General features: G+C 45.1%; 1 protein-coding gene across 2 annotated transcripts in view; it reads right to left on the bottom strand.

The window, feature by feature from the left end:
• The window catches only part of STK32A (serine/threonine kinase 32A), a 400,893-nt gene that overhangs the window by 33,482 nt on the left and 346,355 nt on the right, over window positions 1-21,056 (bottom strand). For both annotated transcript variants that reach the window (XM_073650647.1, XM_073650646.1), the window contains exons 10-11: window positions 11,134-11,259; window positions 3,829-3,957 (exon numbers count right to left, since the gene is read on the bottom strand). In XM_073650647.1, the coding sequence (XP_073506748.1) occupies window positions 3,829-3,957; window positions 11,134-11,259 (255 nt within the window). The remainder of the gene's footprint in view (window positions 1-3,828; window positions 3,958-11,133; window positions 11,260-21,056) is intronic.

Here is a 21,056-nt window from a genome sequence, read left to right as displayed (position 1 = left end):
TTATGATTTTGGTGCACAAACAGTTATCGAACATAACCTCGAACAGCCGAATTTTTCTCAAATCGTTCGTGTTCGCCGAACGGCTCGAACACCGCCCAAAACAGCTCGAATTTGAGATTGGCGAACAGTTCGAGTAGAACAACGCTCATCTCTAGTCTTTGCATGCTCCTGCTGCGGGGTTGCTTTCCCCTCTGGAGGTTCCTAGTGCACCTTGGACACATCTGGCTATGGACTTTATTACTGACCTTCCCCCCTCTGAAGGTTTCACGGTCATCTGGGTGGTCGTGGACCGTTTTAGCAAGATGTGTCACTTGGTTCCCTTCATCAAACTGCCTTGCGCTAAGACACTCGCTAAGGCCTTTGTCAAGGAAATTGTCAGACTACATGGCGTTCCTACTGACATTGTTTCTGATAGGGGACCTCAGTTCGTGGCTCGTTTTTGGCGTGCCTTTTGTGACAGGTTGGGAGTTCATTTGTCGTTTTCATCCGGATATCATCCTGAGTCTAATGGCCAGACAGAAAGAAAGAACCAGGATGTTGAGCAGTTCTTGCGTTGCTTTGTGGCAGACAATCAAGAGGGGTGGTCTGAGTTTCTGCCTCTTGCTGAATTTGCTCTTAACAACCATACATCCTCTTCTGCTGGGTGTTCGCCTTTTTTTTGTTGTTCTGGGAGACATCCGTCTTTTGGGTCATTCTCCAAATTGGTATCGGCTGTGCCTGAGGAGGAGAGTTTTTCCGGTGATTTGGAGAGAGTTTGGACGGATGTGCGTGATAATCTTCAGGAGGCTAACAAAAAATCTAAGAGGTACTTTGATAGGAAACGGCAAGAGGTTTCGTTTGCTATTGGTGACATGGTTTGGTTGTCCTCTAAGAATCTGCGAATGAGGATTCCTTCTAAAAAATTGGGTCCCAAGTTTGTAGGGCCCTTTAAGGTGCTTCAGATAGTTAACCAATCTGCTGTTAGGTTGGAGGTTCCTACCTCCTGGAAGATTAATCCGGTGTTTCATGTTTCTCTGTTGAAAAGAGCTGATGTGTCGGTTGGTGAAGCCTCTGCCACTGTTCCTCCGGTGGTGGAGGACGGGGAATATGAAATTTCCCGCATCCTAAATTCTAGACGGTATAGAGGGAGTTTGCAGTATCTCGTCGCTTGGAAGGGTTTCGGACCCGAGGATAACTCATGGGTGAGGGCGGATGATGTTTCTGCTTCCAGACTTGTCAGAGCGTTTCACAGGAGGTTTCCTGATAAGCCCGGGCCTAGGGGATCCGGAGGATCCTCTTAGAAGAGGGGGTACTGTTAGAACTCTCCTGTTGGTTTTTTTCTTGTTTGCTGGTCACATGACCTTTTTTGCCTATTTAATCCGGCTCCGCCCTCCTGGCCTTGCTGGACTTCATTGTGTAATTACTACTCTTGTGCTAGCTTGGTGCTCTGTTACCTTTCTCTGCTAGTTTTGCTAGGTCTTCTGACCTCTATGTTCTATGTTGCGTGTTTGTCTTTTACTGCTACAATTTCTGCTAGGAGGTGTCCAACTTTATCCCAGTCCCTAGTTCTTGTAGGGATCCCTCCCTTGCATCTATAGGTCTTCGTACAGACTAGCTGAGGACTTTAGCGGGTCTGATCGCAGGATCAGGTTCCCCGTTACATCGTAGGGATCCAGTTTAGTTCTATTGTAGGGACAGATCTCCTGTCTTTCCTTAGTGCTTGTAGCAGATCATAACACATATAACGCTCTGTACAGAAATACGGGCCCCCATAAAACACTCTGTACAGGATACTGGCCCCCATATAATGCTCCGTACAGGATACTGGCCCACATATAATGCTCAATGCAGGCTGTTCCCCCCACATAATGCCCTATGCAGGCTTTTCCCCCCTTATAATGCCCCATGCAGGCTGTTTACCCCCTTATAATGCCCCATTCAGGATGTCACCCCCCATATAATGCCCCATGCAGGATGTCACTCCCCCCATATAATGCCCCATGCAGGATATCACTTCTCCCCACCATATAATGCCCCATGCAGGATGTCACCCCTCATATAATGCCCCATGCAGGATGTCACCCCCCATATAATGCCCTATGCAGGATGTCCCTTTCCCCCCATATAATGCCCCATGCAGGATGTCCCTTCCCCCCATATAATGCCCCATGCAGGATGTCACCCCTCATATAATGCCCTGAGCAAGCGGGGGAGAAGGGTGGGTGCTGGCACCGCTCTCCTCCGCCCATAGCCCGGCGGGGTGCCCAACCGGGAGTGGGTCCCCCGCCTGCTCAGGGCCCCTGCACTTGCCCGGGTGCGCCGGGTGCTGACACCGGCCCTGCCCCTTCCCAGGCTATTAATATCAGCATGCTGCTGTCTGCCTAGCCTTTGCTGGTTGTTAAAATAGGGGGGACCAAACGTCTTTTTTTTGTTGTGGTCCTCCATTTTAATAAACAGTAAAGGCTAAGTATACAGCTGTGAGCTGATATTAATAGCTTGGGAAGCTCCATGGGTATTACCCCCTTTCCAGGCCATAAACATCAGCCCCCAGCTGTCCGCTTTCCCTCTGCTGGTTAATAAAATTTCAGGGGATCCCATGCCATTTTTTTCAGAAATGTATTAATTTATTAATTAAATACATGTACAGTAAGCTACACATTCGCTGTACTAATTATATATGTCACTGACATCTTTATATCTATCTATTCTATTGTGACTTGTCACTCTGATTTTACTGTACGCGGCAGATGAAATGTCAGGTTTTCAAGGAGATGGGTGCGTAAAAATTGGGCATTCACATGGTCCGAGAGCCGTGCGATTTTTTTCTTGCACCCATTGACTTGTATTGGCGAGTCTCGTCCGATATACGAGGACAATCGCAGCATGCTGCGATTTTTTTCTCAGTCCGATCTAAGCTGAGAAAAAAATTGCAGATAAGCAGCCAATCATAGAATAACATTAGTTAGAATGCAATCCGATTTGTTATTGAATTGCACTCGTCTTCCGTTTATCTCGCAGATGAGTATGAGCCCTAAGTCGGCGGCTGGTAAGTATAACACAAGTGGCAGGGAACTTAGAAAAAATAAAAAAAAAACACTGGAGTGGTGCTTTAAAGATTCATTAGTTAATTTCCTTTATTTTTGACCAGAAAAATAATGCAACATGCACAGACAGAGTGATGGAAACAGATGCACTCCATGAGATTAAAACTGAATTGACACATTCGGATATAAAGCAAGCCTGTCATATGAGTGTATGGGAAGTGAATGAAGAAATGTAAAATGACAAGTCAGTAAGCTTGTAATCTTCGCCATTAACAAAACTGGATATGCAATTCATAAGCTATCGTGAAGGAAAGCCACTTTCAATTAATAATAAAATGGTAAACTTTAATTGATTTTTTTTTTGCTGATCATTTACAAAGTAATTAATGCTTTGTTTATTGAATAGAATTAAAAAGCACTTAAGTTAAGTGGCTTCATATCTATCTTCAGGATTTTAAGTGTTCCCAATGCAATTTACTTGTCCCATCCATCAATGTCTCCATATTGGAACCTGGCCTCTAATATTGCTGCCAAACTGAATAAGACGTCTGTAAAAAAGTCATGCAGAAAAAAACCTGCTGATATCTACTGCAAACTGTAATTAGCGGTGGTAAGAATGGTTTGTTCAGTTATCGCAAAGACAACTGGCAAAAACACCCTCATGTAATGAAGGTGCATCATGGCTCATATGTGTTTTAGAAAACTTGATTTTATTATAAGGGGCGTATGCCACCTTGATTCTGTCAAAGGTTCTATTCTACGGTCTAAAAAACATATTACTAAAAACATTGTTTTTTTCTCTTACCATTGCTGTACGACTTTTTCCATTGTCCTTCACTTTCTTGGCCAGTCTCTTTTTTTTCTTGTGCAAAGGCTTTGATTCTAGTATCATCTCTTCAAGTTCAAATGTTGGATCACAGTTAAGTCGTCCTTTCTGGTTATACAATAGATAAAGGACAATGAATAATTTGGAATATGATCCTTCATTCTATTGATGGTAGCACCAGATGTCAGACACATGCTGATCACCATAGTGGCATATGCTACTTGCATGCCATATCTTAAAATCATAGTAAAATCTCTGAAAATTTAGACTATTGATTTATATCTTACAGACCTAGTGTCACGGTTCTGTTGTTAGAATTCCGGGGGCCAGGGGCTCCTTTCCTGTCCCTAACGCCAGGGGCACACTAGCTATCCCTGCTCCCCAGATTACTTCTGATGGTGAAGATGCTGGGGCCACATACCTCACTGAACTCCTGAATCAGCTCTATATCTGTCCCTCTTCCCCACCCAGGGAAGTGGGGAGGAATAGTGTATGTATATACTCAAACCAGACAAACAAGAAAGGACGTACAGGGATAAATGAAAATACCAATCATACAAATATGCTGTCACAGACAACAGAGAGGAACACTGGGGAGAAAAGGAAGGGAAACTAAATAGAAGAGGATGAGGATTTGCACACAGCCGAAACACCTAGCAACAGTCCAAGATAAACACTCCACACGCCTCTACCAACAACCGACTCCTCACCAGGCAGTACAAGACTTACCACTGGCAATCTAGATTGCAAGAGGTGAATATATATATAGGAGAGGGGAGTGGCCAATACTAAAACAGCTGAGATCATCCAAGCTGGGAAGCTTCAGAGACTCCAAGCTGAACAGATTAACCCCTGCACTGCTAACAGAAACCTGCACCATTTAATATGAAGGAGAAGTGCTTCCCATCAGTGCAGGAGTACGTAAAATCAGATACTGCAGTCTTCTAGCCTCTCTCTGTCACGGTAAACCTTAGGTCCCCGATTGATGAAAGCGAGTACTCCAGAATTCTAACTTAAATCGTTTTAAAAAGTCACAAAAATGTTGCACAGCGCAGAGTTGTGCATGTTGCACAGCTTCTGGATACCCACAGTTGCAGTAGAAAACTTCCCAAAGCAGATTACATAGGATAACAAGCTTTTACTTCTCAGAACAAGAGGTAAAGGAAAAAACGCACAGTCATACAGTACTGCACCAGGAAGTAAGAACAAAACAGAAAGTACAAGATAGATTTTTTTCTTTTACAATACAGTAAACAAGGAAACTTTACACAACATCGCCATCTACTGTCAAATCAGCATAAAGTCCTCCTTCACACAAAGACGTCCACAACTGTTGCATATACCAACATCCTTTCTCAACAGTGAGGACTTATTCAGTCAAACCTAATTTCTTCATTAGTCTCTGATGTTTTTCAGCATTCAATGCCTTTGTGAAAATGTCTGCTGTCAAATCTTCAGTTGGACAATATTCTAATTTCAGGATTCCTTGTTCCTGATGGTCCCTTAAGAAATAATACTTCACATCAATGTGCTTGGTTCTTGGGTTAACTCTTTCCATCTGAGCAAGAACAAGACATCCCTGATTGTCCTCATTTATTTTTGTTGGTTCCAACTGTGCTTGTCCTAGGTCTGTTAGCAATGGTCTTAACCATAGAACTTCTTGACTCGCATGTGCTGCTGCAACATATTCTGCTTCTGTTGACGACAGCGTTACTATTGATTTTTTTTTTACAAGTCCAACTAATTGGTCCACCTGAGAGAAAGAAAAGATAGCCACTGGTAGATTTACTGTCAATTGGATCTCCAGCCCAATCTGCATCAACGTATCCAGTTAAAATGCATTTATCACTTGTAGGCAGTTTCAGTTTAACATTGCTGGTTCCTTTCAAATAACGTATTACTCTCTTCACAGCATTCCAATACGCTTTATTTGGCTTGGACACTTTTCTACTCAGAATTCCTACTGCTGCTGCAATGTCTGGCCTTGTAACCATTGCTAAATACAGTAATTTTCCTATCGCCATTCTGTACGCTTCATTATTTGGTAACACATTTTTCTCACTACTCATCTCTTTAAGATAATTAGTTTCCATTGGAGACTTTTCTGGTTTTGCATCCTTCAATCCAAATGTTTTGGTTATGTCTTGAATCATGTGATTTTGATTAAGTAGGAAACTTCCATCTTCTTCTCTTTCTATCTGTATTCCTAAGTACTGTTTCACATTTCCCAAGTCTTTGATCTCGAAATGTTGATTCAGGATTTTTAGTATGTCCTATTTATCCCTTTCTTTTTCAAAACAAACTAAAATGTCATCAACATATATGAGTACATAGATCCATCTGTCCATTAGTCTTTTTGTATACAGGCAAGGATCAGCTTTGCTTCTTTTAAATTTTTTCATTTTTGAGCACCTCCGTGATTTTATCATTCCACACTTTAGCAGCTTGTTTTAAACCATATATACTTTTCTGTAATTTGCAAACCATGTTTGGGTTACTTTCATCTTTGAATCTTGAAGGTTGTTCCATGTAAATATCTTCTGTTAAACTTCCATTCAAAAATGCTGTTTTAACATCCAGATGTTTCAGTTCCATTTGTTTCATTGCTGCAACTGCAAACAAAGTTCTTATTGTAGTATGTTTGACAACAGGAGCAAATGTTTCATCATAGTCTTCTCCATATTTTTGAGAATAACCTTTAGCTACGAGTCTTGCTCGGTATCGTTCAGCCATCTGTTCGGTACTTTACTTTAAAAACCCAATTACATCCTATAGTTTTTCTTCCTTCGGGTAATTCTGTTAGTGTCCATGTTTTTGAGTCATGCATGAATTTTATTTCTATTTCTGTTGCCTCTATCCAGTTATTGGCTTCTTCTTCAGGAAGTCGAGATATGTCTTCCCAAGAGGTAGGCTCATAAATTTTACTTGTACTTGACTTGTATGAAAGGTGTATTGGTGGATTTCCTTTGTTTTCTCTTATTGAACGTCTGTGTCTGTTTGTAGTTGTATCTCTTCACTTTCAGTACTCTGTTTTTTTATTAATTTCAACTTCTTTTTCATCATCATCAGATATTCCTTCAGCTATATCATTGCTGTTTTTCTTATTTTTTGTTTCCAGTGAAATCATAGTGTCTTCATTTAGATCCTGAATGAATGTCACATTGTTACTCACCATAACTGTCTGTTTTGGGATCTAGGATTCTATATCCTTTGCAATTGTCACTATATCCAACAAATATTCCTTCCTATTTTGAAGTTTGGAACGTTTTTCTGTTGGAATGAATACAAAAACTTTACAACCAAAACTCTTAAATGATTTACACTTGGTTTCATACCTTGCCACAGTTCATATGTTTTTTTTTCAGTTTTCTAGAAAAAAGTAGGTTCTGTAGATATGTAGCTGTCATTGCTGCTTCACCCCAATATTTCTCTGATAGTTTGGAATCTGTCAGCATACACCTTATCATTTCAGTCAGAGTTCTGTTTTTCCTTTCAGCTACTTCATTTTGTTCAGGTGTGTATGGAACAGTCTTTTGATGCTCTATACCATTTTTTCTTAAGTAGTTTTCTATTTGGTGTCCTGTGAATTCACCTCCATTATCACTTCTAATGACAATTGGCTTCCTCTGAAACTTGTTATTCGACTTTGTCATGTAGTCTACTAGTTTATTGAAAACGTCGCTTTTGTTCTTGATCAAGTATGTGACTGTGTATCTTGAGTAGTCATCTATAAAAGTCACCATATATCTGTTGCCTCCTGATGTAGTCACTTTCGTGGATCCACATACGTCAGTATGCATCAAATCAGGTGGTCTTGTGCTTTTTGTTTCACTTTCTTTAGGAATAGATATCCTTGTGACTTTGGATTTTATACAACATTCACATCTTATGGTAATTGAGCAATCAGATATCAATAGATCCTTTGTCAATTCTTTCCTTTGTAGCTCCATTATACTTTCAGGTTGTCTGTGTCCTAGATGTCTATGCCACATGTGAATACAATTCTTGTGATCATCTGTACACAACTTCATCTGTTCCTTTAATGTGTCTAGATGATATAATTGTTCATCTGACTTGACATTGGTTATTACCTTGTTTCCTGCTAGGATTGTACACTCATCATCTTTGAATTTTACAGTAAATCCTTTAGCTGTTATATGTTTTACAGATAACAATCCTCCTTCTAATCCTGGAACATATAACACATCCTGTACAAGTATTTTTGAATCATGCCCAAACTTGTTCCAGTTTAGCATTCCTTGTCCAACACCTTCTGCAGTTATTTTGCTTCCATCTGCAAGATAAATGGCTTCCTTCTTATTTAAATTAAGTTCAGTGAAGACATTTTTATTACTTGTCATGTTACTTGCTGCTCCTGAGTCAATAAACCAATCCAACGATGATTTCTTATTAGTCACTTTAAATGTGCCATTACAATTATGTTCACATGAATCAGAAATTGTGTTTTTCACCTTCTGTGTATTCTCTTTATGATGTAATTTCTGTTGTTCTGCTTTCCATATAGTACAGTCTTTCTTTAAATGTCCTTTTTTCTTACATCTAAAACATTCTCTTGTCTCTTTATTATAGGGTCTTTTTGATTCTGTAGCTTTAAGAGCATTTCCACTATCTTTTTTCAGTAGAAGAATCATTTGTTTGTTATTTCCTTCTTTGATATTCATCTATGAGTCTGGTCTTCACAAATTCTAATGTAACGTCTTGTCTCTAGTGCATTTATCAAAGCAGTATATGAATTCGGTAAACTGCACAATAATATTGCTGCTACATGGCTTTCCTTGATATCTTCACCAATTGATCTCAGCTGTGATATCACTTCCATAATAGAGAATATAGGCTTCTGTATGTCATTATCTGCACTTAGTCTCATACTGTAAAGTTTTCTTAGCAGAAATAACTTGTGATTTAAGCTGGGTCTTTCATGTAGCTTTCTTAGTGCTACCCACATTCCTTTTGCTGTATCCTCATTCCTTATGTGGATTAATTGAGCATCATCCACTAATAGGTTGATGGTAGCTCTTGCTTGTCTATTTTTCTTATCCCATGTCTGATTATCCTCATCAGGTCTATCTGTAGTATCTTTCCATAAATCATCTTTAGACAATAACATTTCTACTTTGAACTTCCATAACTGATAATTCTCATTATTCAGCTTAGCTACTGTGAGTTTTAGCTCTGTGCTACTTGTCAACTTTAACTTGTCTTACTTGTTTGGAGAGAATTGTACTGAAGAATTCTTCCACATTCACCAGGGTCTTGCTGAGAGTTCCGGTGTCCTTGGTGTCTAGGATCCTCGGTGCCTGGGCCCATAACCTGTTGCACAGCTTCTGGATACCCACAGTTGCAGTAGAAAACTTCACAGAGTAGATTACATGGGATAACAAGCTTTTACTTCTCAGAACATGAGGTAAAGGAAAAAAACACACAGTACTACACAAGGAAGTAAGAACAAAACAGAAAGTACAAGAGAGACTTTTTTCTTTTACAATACAGTAAACAAGAAACTTTACACAACATCACCATCTACTGTCCAATCAACATAAAGTCCTCCTTCACACAAACAATGAAGTCCACAACTGTTACATATACCAACAGTGCAGACATTTTGCACCTTTTCACAATGGCCAATTTTGCTGAGCTCCACCAAAATGGTCTGAGTTGGGATGTAACTTCACAAGTTTTATAATTCAAAACAAGTTGTGGCGTTCCTTACTGCAAAAATCTTACTCCGGTCGCTGACTGGAGTAAGATTTGTGTCGAGATGCATGGAGGCACACGTCACTCATCAGATGCTTCCGATTCATTAAGAAGGTGCACCTCTTAATGAATCAGGAGCGCCTGACTCCAACATACACCCTTATGAAGACCAGCGTGAACATAACCAGTCATGATTAATTCAGGCCTGTATGTTTATTGTCAGCCATTACTCCATTGCATTCTAAGCATAAATTAACTAAAATATTGGGTACGGAAGTTCAGTAGTAAGTATTCTTGAAGAGTTGGAATCCAGTGCTTTAATATTGTAACCCCCATAAGGTCATAAAAGACATTTGGGGAGGGGGGGGGCATTTCAACATTTAAATCCTTTTTTAAATTTGATTGCCCTTGTAACAGGGGCTGGTGCATTAGCCGTAGTTATAGTGGAAATGCAGCCTTCTGGCTGCATAGCAGAGCTGGCTGGGTCTCCTAGGACCAGGCAACTCATACTCCCTCCCTAAACCCAGCAACCACATGACCACTAAGTCTGGGGCAGGAGGCGCCATTAGCATTTCCAATTACTGTATACACAGCGCTTGTTTAGTGTGTACATAGCAAAAGAGCAGGCAGAGACAGTAATAAACTATGTCTACTTTTTCTATTGGGAGCCCAGATGTGTCTGACAGCTGACTCCCCACTCTCGCAGCTGCATGATCGCATGCAGTTGCTCTAATATGCAGTGATGTTTTAAAACGTCACTGCAGAGTAGGACTCGGACCACCAAGACAATTTAAAGTCTGTGGGTCGTCCTGTCGTAATTAATTTTGTGCAAAAAAAAACAAAAACATTTTCACATGTTGTGGTTGTTTATTGCCTTAGTGCTAAAAAAATATAAATGCACAGCCAAATGTAACAACAAATATGGTGCTACCACTGCAAAGAACCACTAATGATCAGAGAAAGAAAAAAAGCAGTACAAAAATACAGAAAAAAGGTGTTGCACACCCATAGATACATGACATTAAGTTTTATTAAACACAATTAAAAATAATTAAAATCATGACAACCACGTAGATATGTATAAATCACTGTACAGCAATGAAATGCAACAATAATAAATATATAACATATATTGTAAGATCCCTCTAAGTTGAAGTATATGAAATCAATAACATACCAATATGACCATAGAGGCAGTAATGGGTCTTTGAGTAAAATAGATAATAATAGTTCAAAACCATATTATATTATATTTCACAGTATCAACTTAAAAGGATGAAAGGAAGTATGCAAACAAAGGATCAACCAAAGTATTATCCATTGTTTGCATAGTTCCTTTCTTCCTAAGTTGTTACTTATTGGTAAGAGGTAGGTAGATCCCAACAAATACTGAGTGGTGCCCTCTTCATCTTTGTTGTTTCATATTCCACAGTATGATGTAAGATGTTAAATATGTCTGAACAAGTAGAAAGTACGGAAACCATAAAGAAGCAATTTCAACAGCTCTGATCCTGATCAGGAATATTGCTTTAGTAGCACTATGAGCACAACTGTAAACTCTGATCTTACCGTAGGTGTAAATTCTGGTATCAATTTTTTCTGCAGTACTGCGTCCCAGTTAATATCTGATAAACTAGGAAAGTTCTGTATGTTAGTCAGGCATGAAAAGCGTTCCTCTGGATTTCTGTCCAACAACTGCAATATATAAAACACATATTAATTGAATTTCCATAGAGGTGCAATGAAGAACATAATCATGTGTGGTCACTCCCCCAACGACTGTCTGCAGAGCAGAAGATGGTGTCTTCTGATCTCTCACCAAAAGAGTTAGATGTAGTCATATGACCCAGTGTAAACGGATATGTTGAGAATTTCCTATAAAAATGACCAGCAAATAATACTGCCCCAACCTCCTCTGCCCAACACCCTCTTAAGAGAAACTGCAGACATAGTTGCTCAAGGCAGATGCAGCCCTGCATGCACAGTGCATAAGTGCCTATACTGTACCTTCTGAGGGCTCAGATTGCTCATACAGGTATAACAATGGTTTCATACCATACATAGCATGCTCCATTAAATGCAGTATGTATTAAGGTATTCTTTACTTAAAACATTGATTTTAGTAAAGAATTCCCTATACCTGCAATGCCTGGCATAGCCAGGTAAAAGCTAAGTGGCAGCAAACTATGGAGCCTGAAGCTGAAGACATACAAAAGTATAGTTAGGCCCCAAAGAGGTCTGCCGGTGTTCCCTATGGCCCTGTATAATGGCTGTAGTGAGCCATCCAGTAATATGGATGTAAATGAGTTCTTAGATACATGTACATATTGCATCCTAAAGAAAATCATGAATTTTCGCTCATTGCTCAGGAGTCAGTTTGTTTCAGTGCTGCTCCTCCACTCAATTCTTTAATAGCAAGAAAATCAAGGAAAACATGGTGATTACACTGTACGCTTTTTTTTATTTCAGATTGTAGAAATCTAAGTGAAAAAAAATCCATCTAAGCACCTGCTGTTTTCTTTACCAATAATCTATACTGTGGCTTTACTTGTTTACGTGCGGGGAACAATGGTGTTTTCAGCATGTGACAAGATAGATTGTATGGCTTTGATGTGAATGATACACAGACAGGCAGTTGTGACAAGTAAATGTTCCAGGCTCCCCAGGTAATTGTAGTAAATAATCTGTTTTGTGATTATGTGAATTACACAGCTGGGGAAAAGACACAGCAAAAGCCATAAGGAAAATGACTGCGAGAATAAGGAAACATTAAATGAAATTTGCTGTAAGCTTAACAATGGCAGGTCAGTGTGACTGCTGCTGGGATGACAGATGGAAAACGGCAAAAGCCAGATCCTTTAATGCTTACAATATACAGGTGCATCTCACTAAATTAGAATATCCTCAAAAAGTTAATTTATTTTAGTTCTTCAATACAAAAAGTGAAACTCATATATTATATAGAGTCATTACAAACAGAGTGATCTATTTCAAGTGTTTATTTCTGTTAATGTTGATGATTATGGCTTACAGTCAATGAAAACACAAAAGTCATTATCTCAGTAAATTAAAATAATTAACAAAAAACACCTGCAAAGGCTACCTAAACATTTAAAAAGGTCCTTTAGCCTATTTCAGGAGGCGCCACAATCATGGGGAAGACTGCTAACTTGACAGATGTCCAGAAGGCAGTCATTGACACACTCCACAAGGAGGGTAAGCCACAAAAGGTCATTGTTAAAGAAGCTGGCTGTTCACAGAGTGCTGTATCCAAGCATATTAATGGAAAGTGGGGTGGAAGGGAAAAGTGTGGCAGAAAAAGGTGCACAAGCAACCGGGATAACAGCAGCCTTGAAATAATTGTTAAGAAAACCCCATTCAAAAATTTGGGGGAGATTCACAAGGAGTGGACTGCCGCTGGAGTCATTGCTTCAAGAGCTACCACACACAGATGTATCCAGCACATGGGCTACAAGTGTCGCATTCCTTGTGTCAAGCCACTCATGACCAATAGACAATGCCAGAAGCGTCTTACCTGGGCCAAGGAGAAAAAGACCTGGACTGATGCTCAATGGTCCAAGGTTTTGTTTTCAGATGAAAGTAAATTTTGCATTTCATTTGGAAATCAAGGTCCCAGAGTCTGGAGGAAGAGAGGAGAGGCACACAATCCAAGCTGCTTGAGGTCTAGAATGAAGTTTCCACAATCAGTGATGGTTTGGGGAGCTATGTCTTCCGCTGGTATAGGTCCACTGTTTTTTATCAAGACCAAAGCCAGCACAGCCGTCCACAAGGAAATTTTTAGAGCACTTCATGCTTCCCCCTGCCGACAAGCTTTTTGGAGATGGAAATTTCATTCTCCAGCAGGACTTAGTGTAGCGCCCCGAGGATTCGGCCGCTACAGGGGTATTGCACCTCTGCCAGAGGTGTGGTATTCCACTCCCAGGTAAGGATGGAGTATGGACCAGGGCTCAGTTAGCTGCATACAGCACACTCACCCCATTTCCGAGGGACAGTTCAACGGTACTCCCATTAGACAGAAATGCAGGTACGACAGACCATGTCCCTGGCTGGAGTGGGGAGGGGGGAGGAATACCCAGTGATGTAGGAGCAGATAGGGGACGGGTTCTGAGCATAGGTAGGAGCCCATTGGTTGCTGGTCACCTGGGCTCATGGCTAGAGGGAGGTATAAAAGGTGGGCACCATCTTAGATAGAGGTTCGAGTTCAGTCAGAGAAGACAGAGAGCAGAGGCTCTGTAGGAGCTCTGCTCAGAGGCAGGCCTAGAGAAAAGGCCGGGGCCTGGGAAGAGAAGGAACAGGAAAGAAGAGAGAGAGAGAAACAGAAGGGCTCAGGAACAAGAAGGTGGAAGGGACCCTAAGAACCCATGAGAATACCGGATGAAGGGTCAGGCAGATTAAGGGTACCGGATCCCAAGTTGGTGGAGGAGAAACTACCCTCAGCCAAAGACCGGAGGTCGTGATCATTTATTGGTGCGACACCTCATCAAACCTGCTAGGAAGGCACCATATAGGACAGCGGGGAACGGGGCCCACGTTTAACCGCACAAGTCCGCGGCAGCTGGACAAAAGTGGGTCACTGGTGAGGCAGGCCAGAGGAAGGATTGAAGGGGATCCTGGGCCATGCTCTTGAACTGTCTGGGAGTTGACCGAGCCCCTCACCTGGTGGACGCAGTACGGCTCGGGCGGTCACTGCTGAAAGAAGTGACCCGGAACAAATGAACTGTAAGTAAAGACCCTGGACTGTAACTTGTTGTCTGTGTGCTCCTTTGCGCCTCCAGCACTATTGGTACCGGGACTCTCACCACCATCACTCCCACCATCCACTGCACTGCCCTGGGGCCGCACTCTTCCTGTGGGGAGTCACACCATCCCAGCTGCATACATCATCAGCCCCAGCGGTCTGCCTTGCAGCGGCGGTTCCTAATAACCGCAATCCACGGGTGGCGTAGTCGGACATCACTTAAAACTTATAAAGGGACTACCACTGGTCTGACCACCCTGAGCCACGGACCGGGTCGCCACTACTACCCCCATCGTCTCCCTATTGCCCGGCTCCGAGTGCCCCACGGCCCAGGGGGCGAGTCAGCTTTGGCGTAGTCGGCAGGATTTCGTGCCCGCTAACAACGGGTACTGCGCGCCTGAAGAGAAAGAGACTGTTTTATTGAAATTGACCGAGTTGAAAATGGCGCCCGCCCCAGAAGAACGAGCGCCATAATGTGCGCGCCAAAAGACCACAGGAGGCCGCCTCCCATCGTGGGCCGGGTCCCAGAATGGCGCCAAAGAAGGAGCCCACCCCCAACAGCCATGAGTGCGGCTGTGGAGATGTCCATCAAGGTGGGGGGGCTGCCCCTGAAAGTGATTGTTACCAAGCTGCCCCGGAACCACCCCCAATAGGGGTGGGAAGAGAAGAAAACTGTGGGGCAGGGCGCGGTCTGGATCAGTCTGGACGGACCACACCCGGGAATGGAGGAGAGATTCCACAGCACCAACCTGTTGGCCCGGAGCCTGCTGCAGGCTGAACCACCCTGCAGCCTGGCGGAGATCCTAGCGCAGCTCCCTAGAGACCCGGAGCATGCGCGAGCTGCACTGGAGGACCTGGAGCGGAGGATGGTCCGAGCGCAGCGGGGTGCGCTCATCGAGTGGAGGGAGGAACTGGCCCGGCAGGCTGGAATCCACCAGCGACAGGCTTCAACAGCACCCCGGAGTCTGCCTGCCTCTGAGGGCGGCGCAGGAGGAGTGAGGGCCGGAGACGACGTCGCGGAGGGAGCCGCGGGGACTGAGGCAAGTACAGGGGACGTAACCACCCCAGGCCCAGCAGCTGCAAGCCTGCCCCAGCCTCCCGTCGCAGAACCCGATGCCCCACTCACCGCACCTGTTTCAGCGCCGTCACTGCTCCCAGCTAGGCCTCAAGCGGCGAGCGCCGCGGCCACGCCCCGCCCAGCGCCACGCCCCTTGACCCCGGGTGCCGTAAAGAGGGAAGCGTCACCGGCCTGGTCGCAAGGCCTGGTAAACCCGGGCGCCGTCACCCCACCAACGCCCCCTTCCCGGACTGGGCCGCCACTGGACACGACCAAAACACCCCCGGCCTGGTCGCAAGGCCGAGTGCCCCCGGGCGCTGCTCCCAAATCGAGGCCCTCCGCTATACCACCGCTGGGCGCGGACCTGTTTGCCCAGCCTACCGGTCCGGATGGACTGCCGCTGGAGTGGCCGGCTGAACTGACCAGCAGTCAGCCATGGAAAACCCAGCCCCCGCGCGAGCCTCTGCTACCGGCTCCGGAGCCCGTAGAGGTCACCCTACCCCCACTAGAGGACGCCCAATTTGAGTGGGACCCCGCCGGCGAGAACTTGATGGGGTTCACTCAGGAGACCCGGGCGGACGAGGTCCGTCGTCTGGAGGCTTGTCACCAGCAACTGGCGACCTTCGAACGGGAACGGCGGGAGAGGCGCGTCAGGGAGGAGCGGCTCCAGGCTCGAAGCACTGAGCAAAAGCGCAAAGCCCGTCAAAACCCCCGGGCCGCCCGCGGTCCCCGAATCACCCGGACCATAATTAAATTCCACATGGAAAACGGCTGGGGTTTCATCAGGGGCCCGGAAACGGCAGACGACGTCTTTGTGACCCGCAGAGACGAGGAAAGCCACCTACCGGAGGGACATAGTGGACGTGACCTCTACCCTGGTGACTTGGTCACCTTCACCCGACACGAGGGCGTAAAAGGACCATACGCCCTCCATGTCCATCGGCTTACAGAGGAGGAGCTGCAACACTATGGCTATGAGGAAAGCCAGGAGGACCCGGACGGGTCTGAAGAACCGTATGAGGTGGAGGAAGAAGGAGCATATGGAGGACACCGCTACTAGTAAGCAGCAAAAGCATATGTGTAAATAGTTACCCGTCGGGGTAAAAGAACTGTTTCCAGAGAGTGTGTGGTCCCCATTGGGACTGTTAAGAGACTGTTACCTGTGTGCCCCTCATCCCTAACCAGGCTGAGGACTGTGAGCACCCATTCCCCTCCCCAAAACTGGCCGAGGACTGAGAGCGGCCAATCCCCTGTAAATAGTTGCGCTTCCTAAAGTGCCCCCTACTGGTTTTATAAAAAGACTACCACGTCTACCTCGGGACAGCAAGTCCCTCATGTTTACAAGTTTGCCAAAGTTCCTGCACTTACAAGAAGAATGCAAACCTGGTCGCAAGTTGCACCGCGGCCATGATCCAAGAATACAAGAATGTGTTTTGCCTAAAAATGTTTTATATGAAGAGTTCAATATGCTGCTAGAAAATGTTTTACATAATCTTGAAACTGTTTTATATGACAAGTGACAAAAGAGTTCCAGTAGTGTTGAAAGTATTTTATAATGCCTAGTGAAAGAAAAGTGTGTCCCATAAAGGGAATTGAACTGTGTCGTTCGTTTCTAAATGTAAAAGGTTATTGAAAAAGTTTTTGCATGTCCTGTACTTAACTGTTTAGTTCTTTTCCAGCCCGAGGACGTGCTGTGGTTTACCAGGGGGAATGTAGCGCCCCGAGGGTTCGGCCGCTACAGGGGTATTGCACCTCTGCCAGAGGTGTGGTATTCCACTCCCAGGTAAGGATGGAGTATGGACCAGGGCTCAGTTAGCTGCATACAGCACACTCACCCCATTTCCGAGGGACAGTTCAACGGTACTCCCATTAGACAGAAATGCAGGTACGACAGACCATGTCCCTGGCTGGAGTGGGGAGGGGGGAGGAATACCCGGTGATGTAGGAGCAGATAGGGGACGGTTTCTGAGCATAGGTAGGAGCCCATTGGTTGCTGGTCACCTGGGCTCATGGCTAGAGGGAGGTATAAAAGGTGGGCACCATCTTAGATAGAGGTTCGAGTTCAGTCAGAGAAGACAGAGAGCAGAGGCTCTGTAGGAGCTCTGCTCAGAGGCAGGCCTAGAGAAAAGGCCGGGGCCTGAGAAGAGAAGGAACAGGAAAGAAGAGAGAGAGAGAGAAACAGAAGGGCTCAGGAACAAGAAGGTGGAAGGGACCCTAAGAACCCATGAGAATACCGGGTGAAGGGTCAGGCAGATTAAGGGTACCGGATCCCAAGTTGGTGGAGGAGAAACTACCCTCAGCCAAAGACCGGACGTCGTGATCATTTATTGGTGCGACACCTCATCAAACCAGCTAGGAAGGCACCATATAGGACAGCGGGGAACGGGGCCCACGTTTAACCGCACAAGTCCACGGCAGCTGGACAAAAGTGGGTCACTGGTGAGGCAGGCCAGAGAAAGGATTGAAGGGGGTCCTGGGCCATGCTCTTGAACTGTCTGGGAGTTGACCGAGCCCCTCACCTGGTGGACGCAGTACGGCTCGGGCGGTCACTGCTGACAGAAGTGACCCGGAACAAATGAACTGTGAGTAAAGACCCTGGACTGTAACTTGTTGTCTGTGTGCTCCTTTGCGCCTCCAGCACTATTGGTACCGGGACTCTCACCACCATCACTCCCACCATCCACTACACTGCCCTGGGGCTGCACTCTTCCTGTGGGGAGTCACACCATCCCAGCTGCATACATCATCAGCCCCAGCGGTCTGCCTTGCAGCGGCGGTTCCTAATAACCGCAATCCACGGGTGGCATAGTCGGACATCACTTAAAACTTATAAAGGGACTACCACTGGTCTGACCACCCTGAGCCACGGACCGGGTCGCCACTACTACCCCCATCGTCTCCCTATTGCCCGGCTCCGAGTGCCCCATGGCCCAGGGGGCGAGTCATTAGCACCTGTCCACACTGCCAAAAGTACCAATACCTGGTTTAAAAACAACAGTATCACTGTGCTTGATTGGCCAGCAAACTCGCCTGACCTTAACCCCATAGAGAATCTATGGGGTATTGTCAAGAGGAGGATGAGAGACACCAGACCCAACAATGCAGATGAGCTGAAGGCTGCTATCAAAGCAACCTGGGCTTCCATAACACCTCAGCAGTGCCACAGGCTGATCGCCTCCATGACACGCTGCATTGATGCAGTAATTGATGCAAAAGGAGCCCCGACCAAGTATTGAGTGCATTTACTGAACATACATTTCAGTAGGCCAACATTTTGTATTTTAAAAACATTTTTCAAGCTGTTGTTATAAAGTATTCTAATTTACTGAGATAATGACTTTTGTGCTTTCATTGGCTGTAAGCCATAATCATCAACATTAACAGAAATAAACACTTGAAATAGATCATTCTGTTTGTAATGACTCTATATAATATTTGAGTTTCACTTTTTGTATTGAAGAACTGAAATAAATTAACTTTTTGATGATATTCTAATTTAGTGAGATGCACCTGTAGATAGCCAAGTATAAGAATCACTTCTAATTGTTCTATGTAAGGGGTAACAGTCTGGAATAAAGAAAAGGTTCAAATGAAACCTAAATAAATCTTATGCATAGAACAGAATCTCAGAGTTCTACTTGTGTTAGAGTATACTACATAACGCCAGTGATTTCCATCCATGTCGACCTAATATAGTAGACATTACCTGAACTATTGCTAAACAAAATATGTGGTCTATTTATGAGATACTAAAGTGATCTACCTACAGAGTTGTGCCATGAATAGAAAAAAAAGAAGTTGCTGGTTTTCGTGTATCCCCTGTGACGTGCCCCTGGGCCTGCTGTGTCGCGCAGCGTCTCGCGCACGGGGCTTACCCGGAACCGGATCAGATGAGGGTTGTAGTCTCCGAGTGGCGGGGACCCGGTCCGTGCCCAGGGAGTCAAACTCAGTGTGTGGCAGTCTTGATAGATGTTATTTGAGTGTCGACTACGCCACCCGTTGATTTGCAGCTATGGAGCTGCCGCTGCAGGGCAGACCGCTGAGGCCGGTGTAGAATTGTGCAGCGTGATAGTATAACCCCCAACGGGAGGGGTATGGCCTCAGGGCAGCCGACGTGGAAAATGGGGGTAGCAGGAACCACTCAGAGACGGTGCGGTGTAATTCAGGGTCTTTACTGGTAACAACGATAGACCCTCCCGGAGTACTTGCTAGCGAACGGAGCCTGGTCAGTCCTTGAGCAGATGGGATCTCCCCTGGCCAGGCGGAGTTGTAGGCCTCCCAAACCGACTGTACTCTTCTGGCTACCTTGCTAGAAGCGGATATAAGTAGCCCACGTCCCTGAGTGTACCGTGTGGTGCTCACCCGTATGGCCGGTGACTCGGGGCCTTCTAATGGCTTCCGCTCCACGATGGCGGTGCTGGTCCCACGCGTGTGACCGTGCCTTCGGGTTTCTGGGCCTGAGGACCTGAAATCCCCTGCCGGTCGGCTTCTGCTGCTGGGTAAGAGTTAGTCCCCACAGCCTCGGACGCCGGGTCCGGTAAGAAAGCTTCTCAGTCAGGGCGAGCTCTGCAGCTGCCAGCCCCTGACTCGTATTAGTATTGCTCCCACTGAGCTTCTGCTGTTTCTTCATATGACTGTTTCTTGTCTCTACTCTCCTTGACTGACTAACCCTGCTTCAGCCCCGGGTTTATATAGGGGAAGTTCTTCCCCTCCCAAGACTGGGCAGGAGGTGTGGCATGCACAGGATCCCTGACCAAAGGACCTCCCACCTGCTCTCAGACATAACATTACATTACTGTGGAAACCAGACCCCTGGGGTGCCACATTCCCCCCTAGTAAAATTTAGTACTCCGGGACTAAACACATTTTTGTAAACATAACAGAGTACAACCAAAACATTATAATAAAGAGACACATAACAATGGTCATGGCGTGTCCGCAACCGGGGGCAGTCTTTGAGGGAAAGCAAGGTGTCCATTTCACCAAAACAGGGAGACGTAACCAGGTAGGGGTCTGTCCTACCCCGAGTCCTTAACAGTCTCTAGTCCATCCTGGGTTACGCTCCAACTATGTACAAGGGATTCCCGGTAAATCCACCGAAGACTCCTAAAAACAACTAGAAACACAAAATTACACACAAGCAACAATAAACAGGTAAACATAAATAAAACAATTTATACACTTCAAATCCTCCAACGTGCGGGTAACTGGCCTCTAGTGGCCCTAGTGGACCTACGGAGCTGACTGTCTAGCCCTGAACTACAGGGTGTAGGAGCTGTCAAGGGTAAACTGGGCAGCTGTCTACCGGCTCTTTGGCTCACTAGGGATATGGCAGGCTTACTGCAAGCAGAGGGTTGATCCTCCTGGTCTGCTGGTGTGGGGTCTTCTGCCTCCTGGACCGGCTGTTCTTCCAGCTCTACCTGTTGCTCCGTAGGTGCTTGGGATGCTGGTTGGAGGAAGGTGAGTACGGGTACCACAACTGCACCATGGACTTGAGTCCAAGACCGAGGGAAGTCCCCGAGCACAGTACTAACCATATCTTCCCTTTCCTCTACGGGTCGATGGTCTTCTTGTTCCTCTTCAGGGTTCCTCAGTTGTTCGGGACACTTTTTCAGGTGGTCCCGGGATACAATGGCTGTGATTTCCCCTCCGTCTTTACTGATGGTACAAACCTTC

This window comes from Phyllobates terribilis, unplaced genomic scaffold, assembly GCF_046119375.1.
Source record: "Phyllobates terribilis strain yellow unplaced genomic scaffold, ASM4611937v1 Scaffold_11__3_contigs__length_659146591, whole genome shotgun sequence".
NCBI classification, from domain to species: Eukaryota; Metazoa; Chordata; class Amphibia; order Anura; family Dendrobatidae; genus Phyllobates; species Phyllobates terribilis.
Note: the sequence above shows the minus strand (reverse complement) of the source record. Positions and strands in the feature narration are given on the sequence as shown.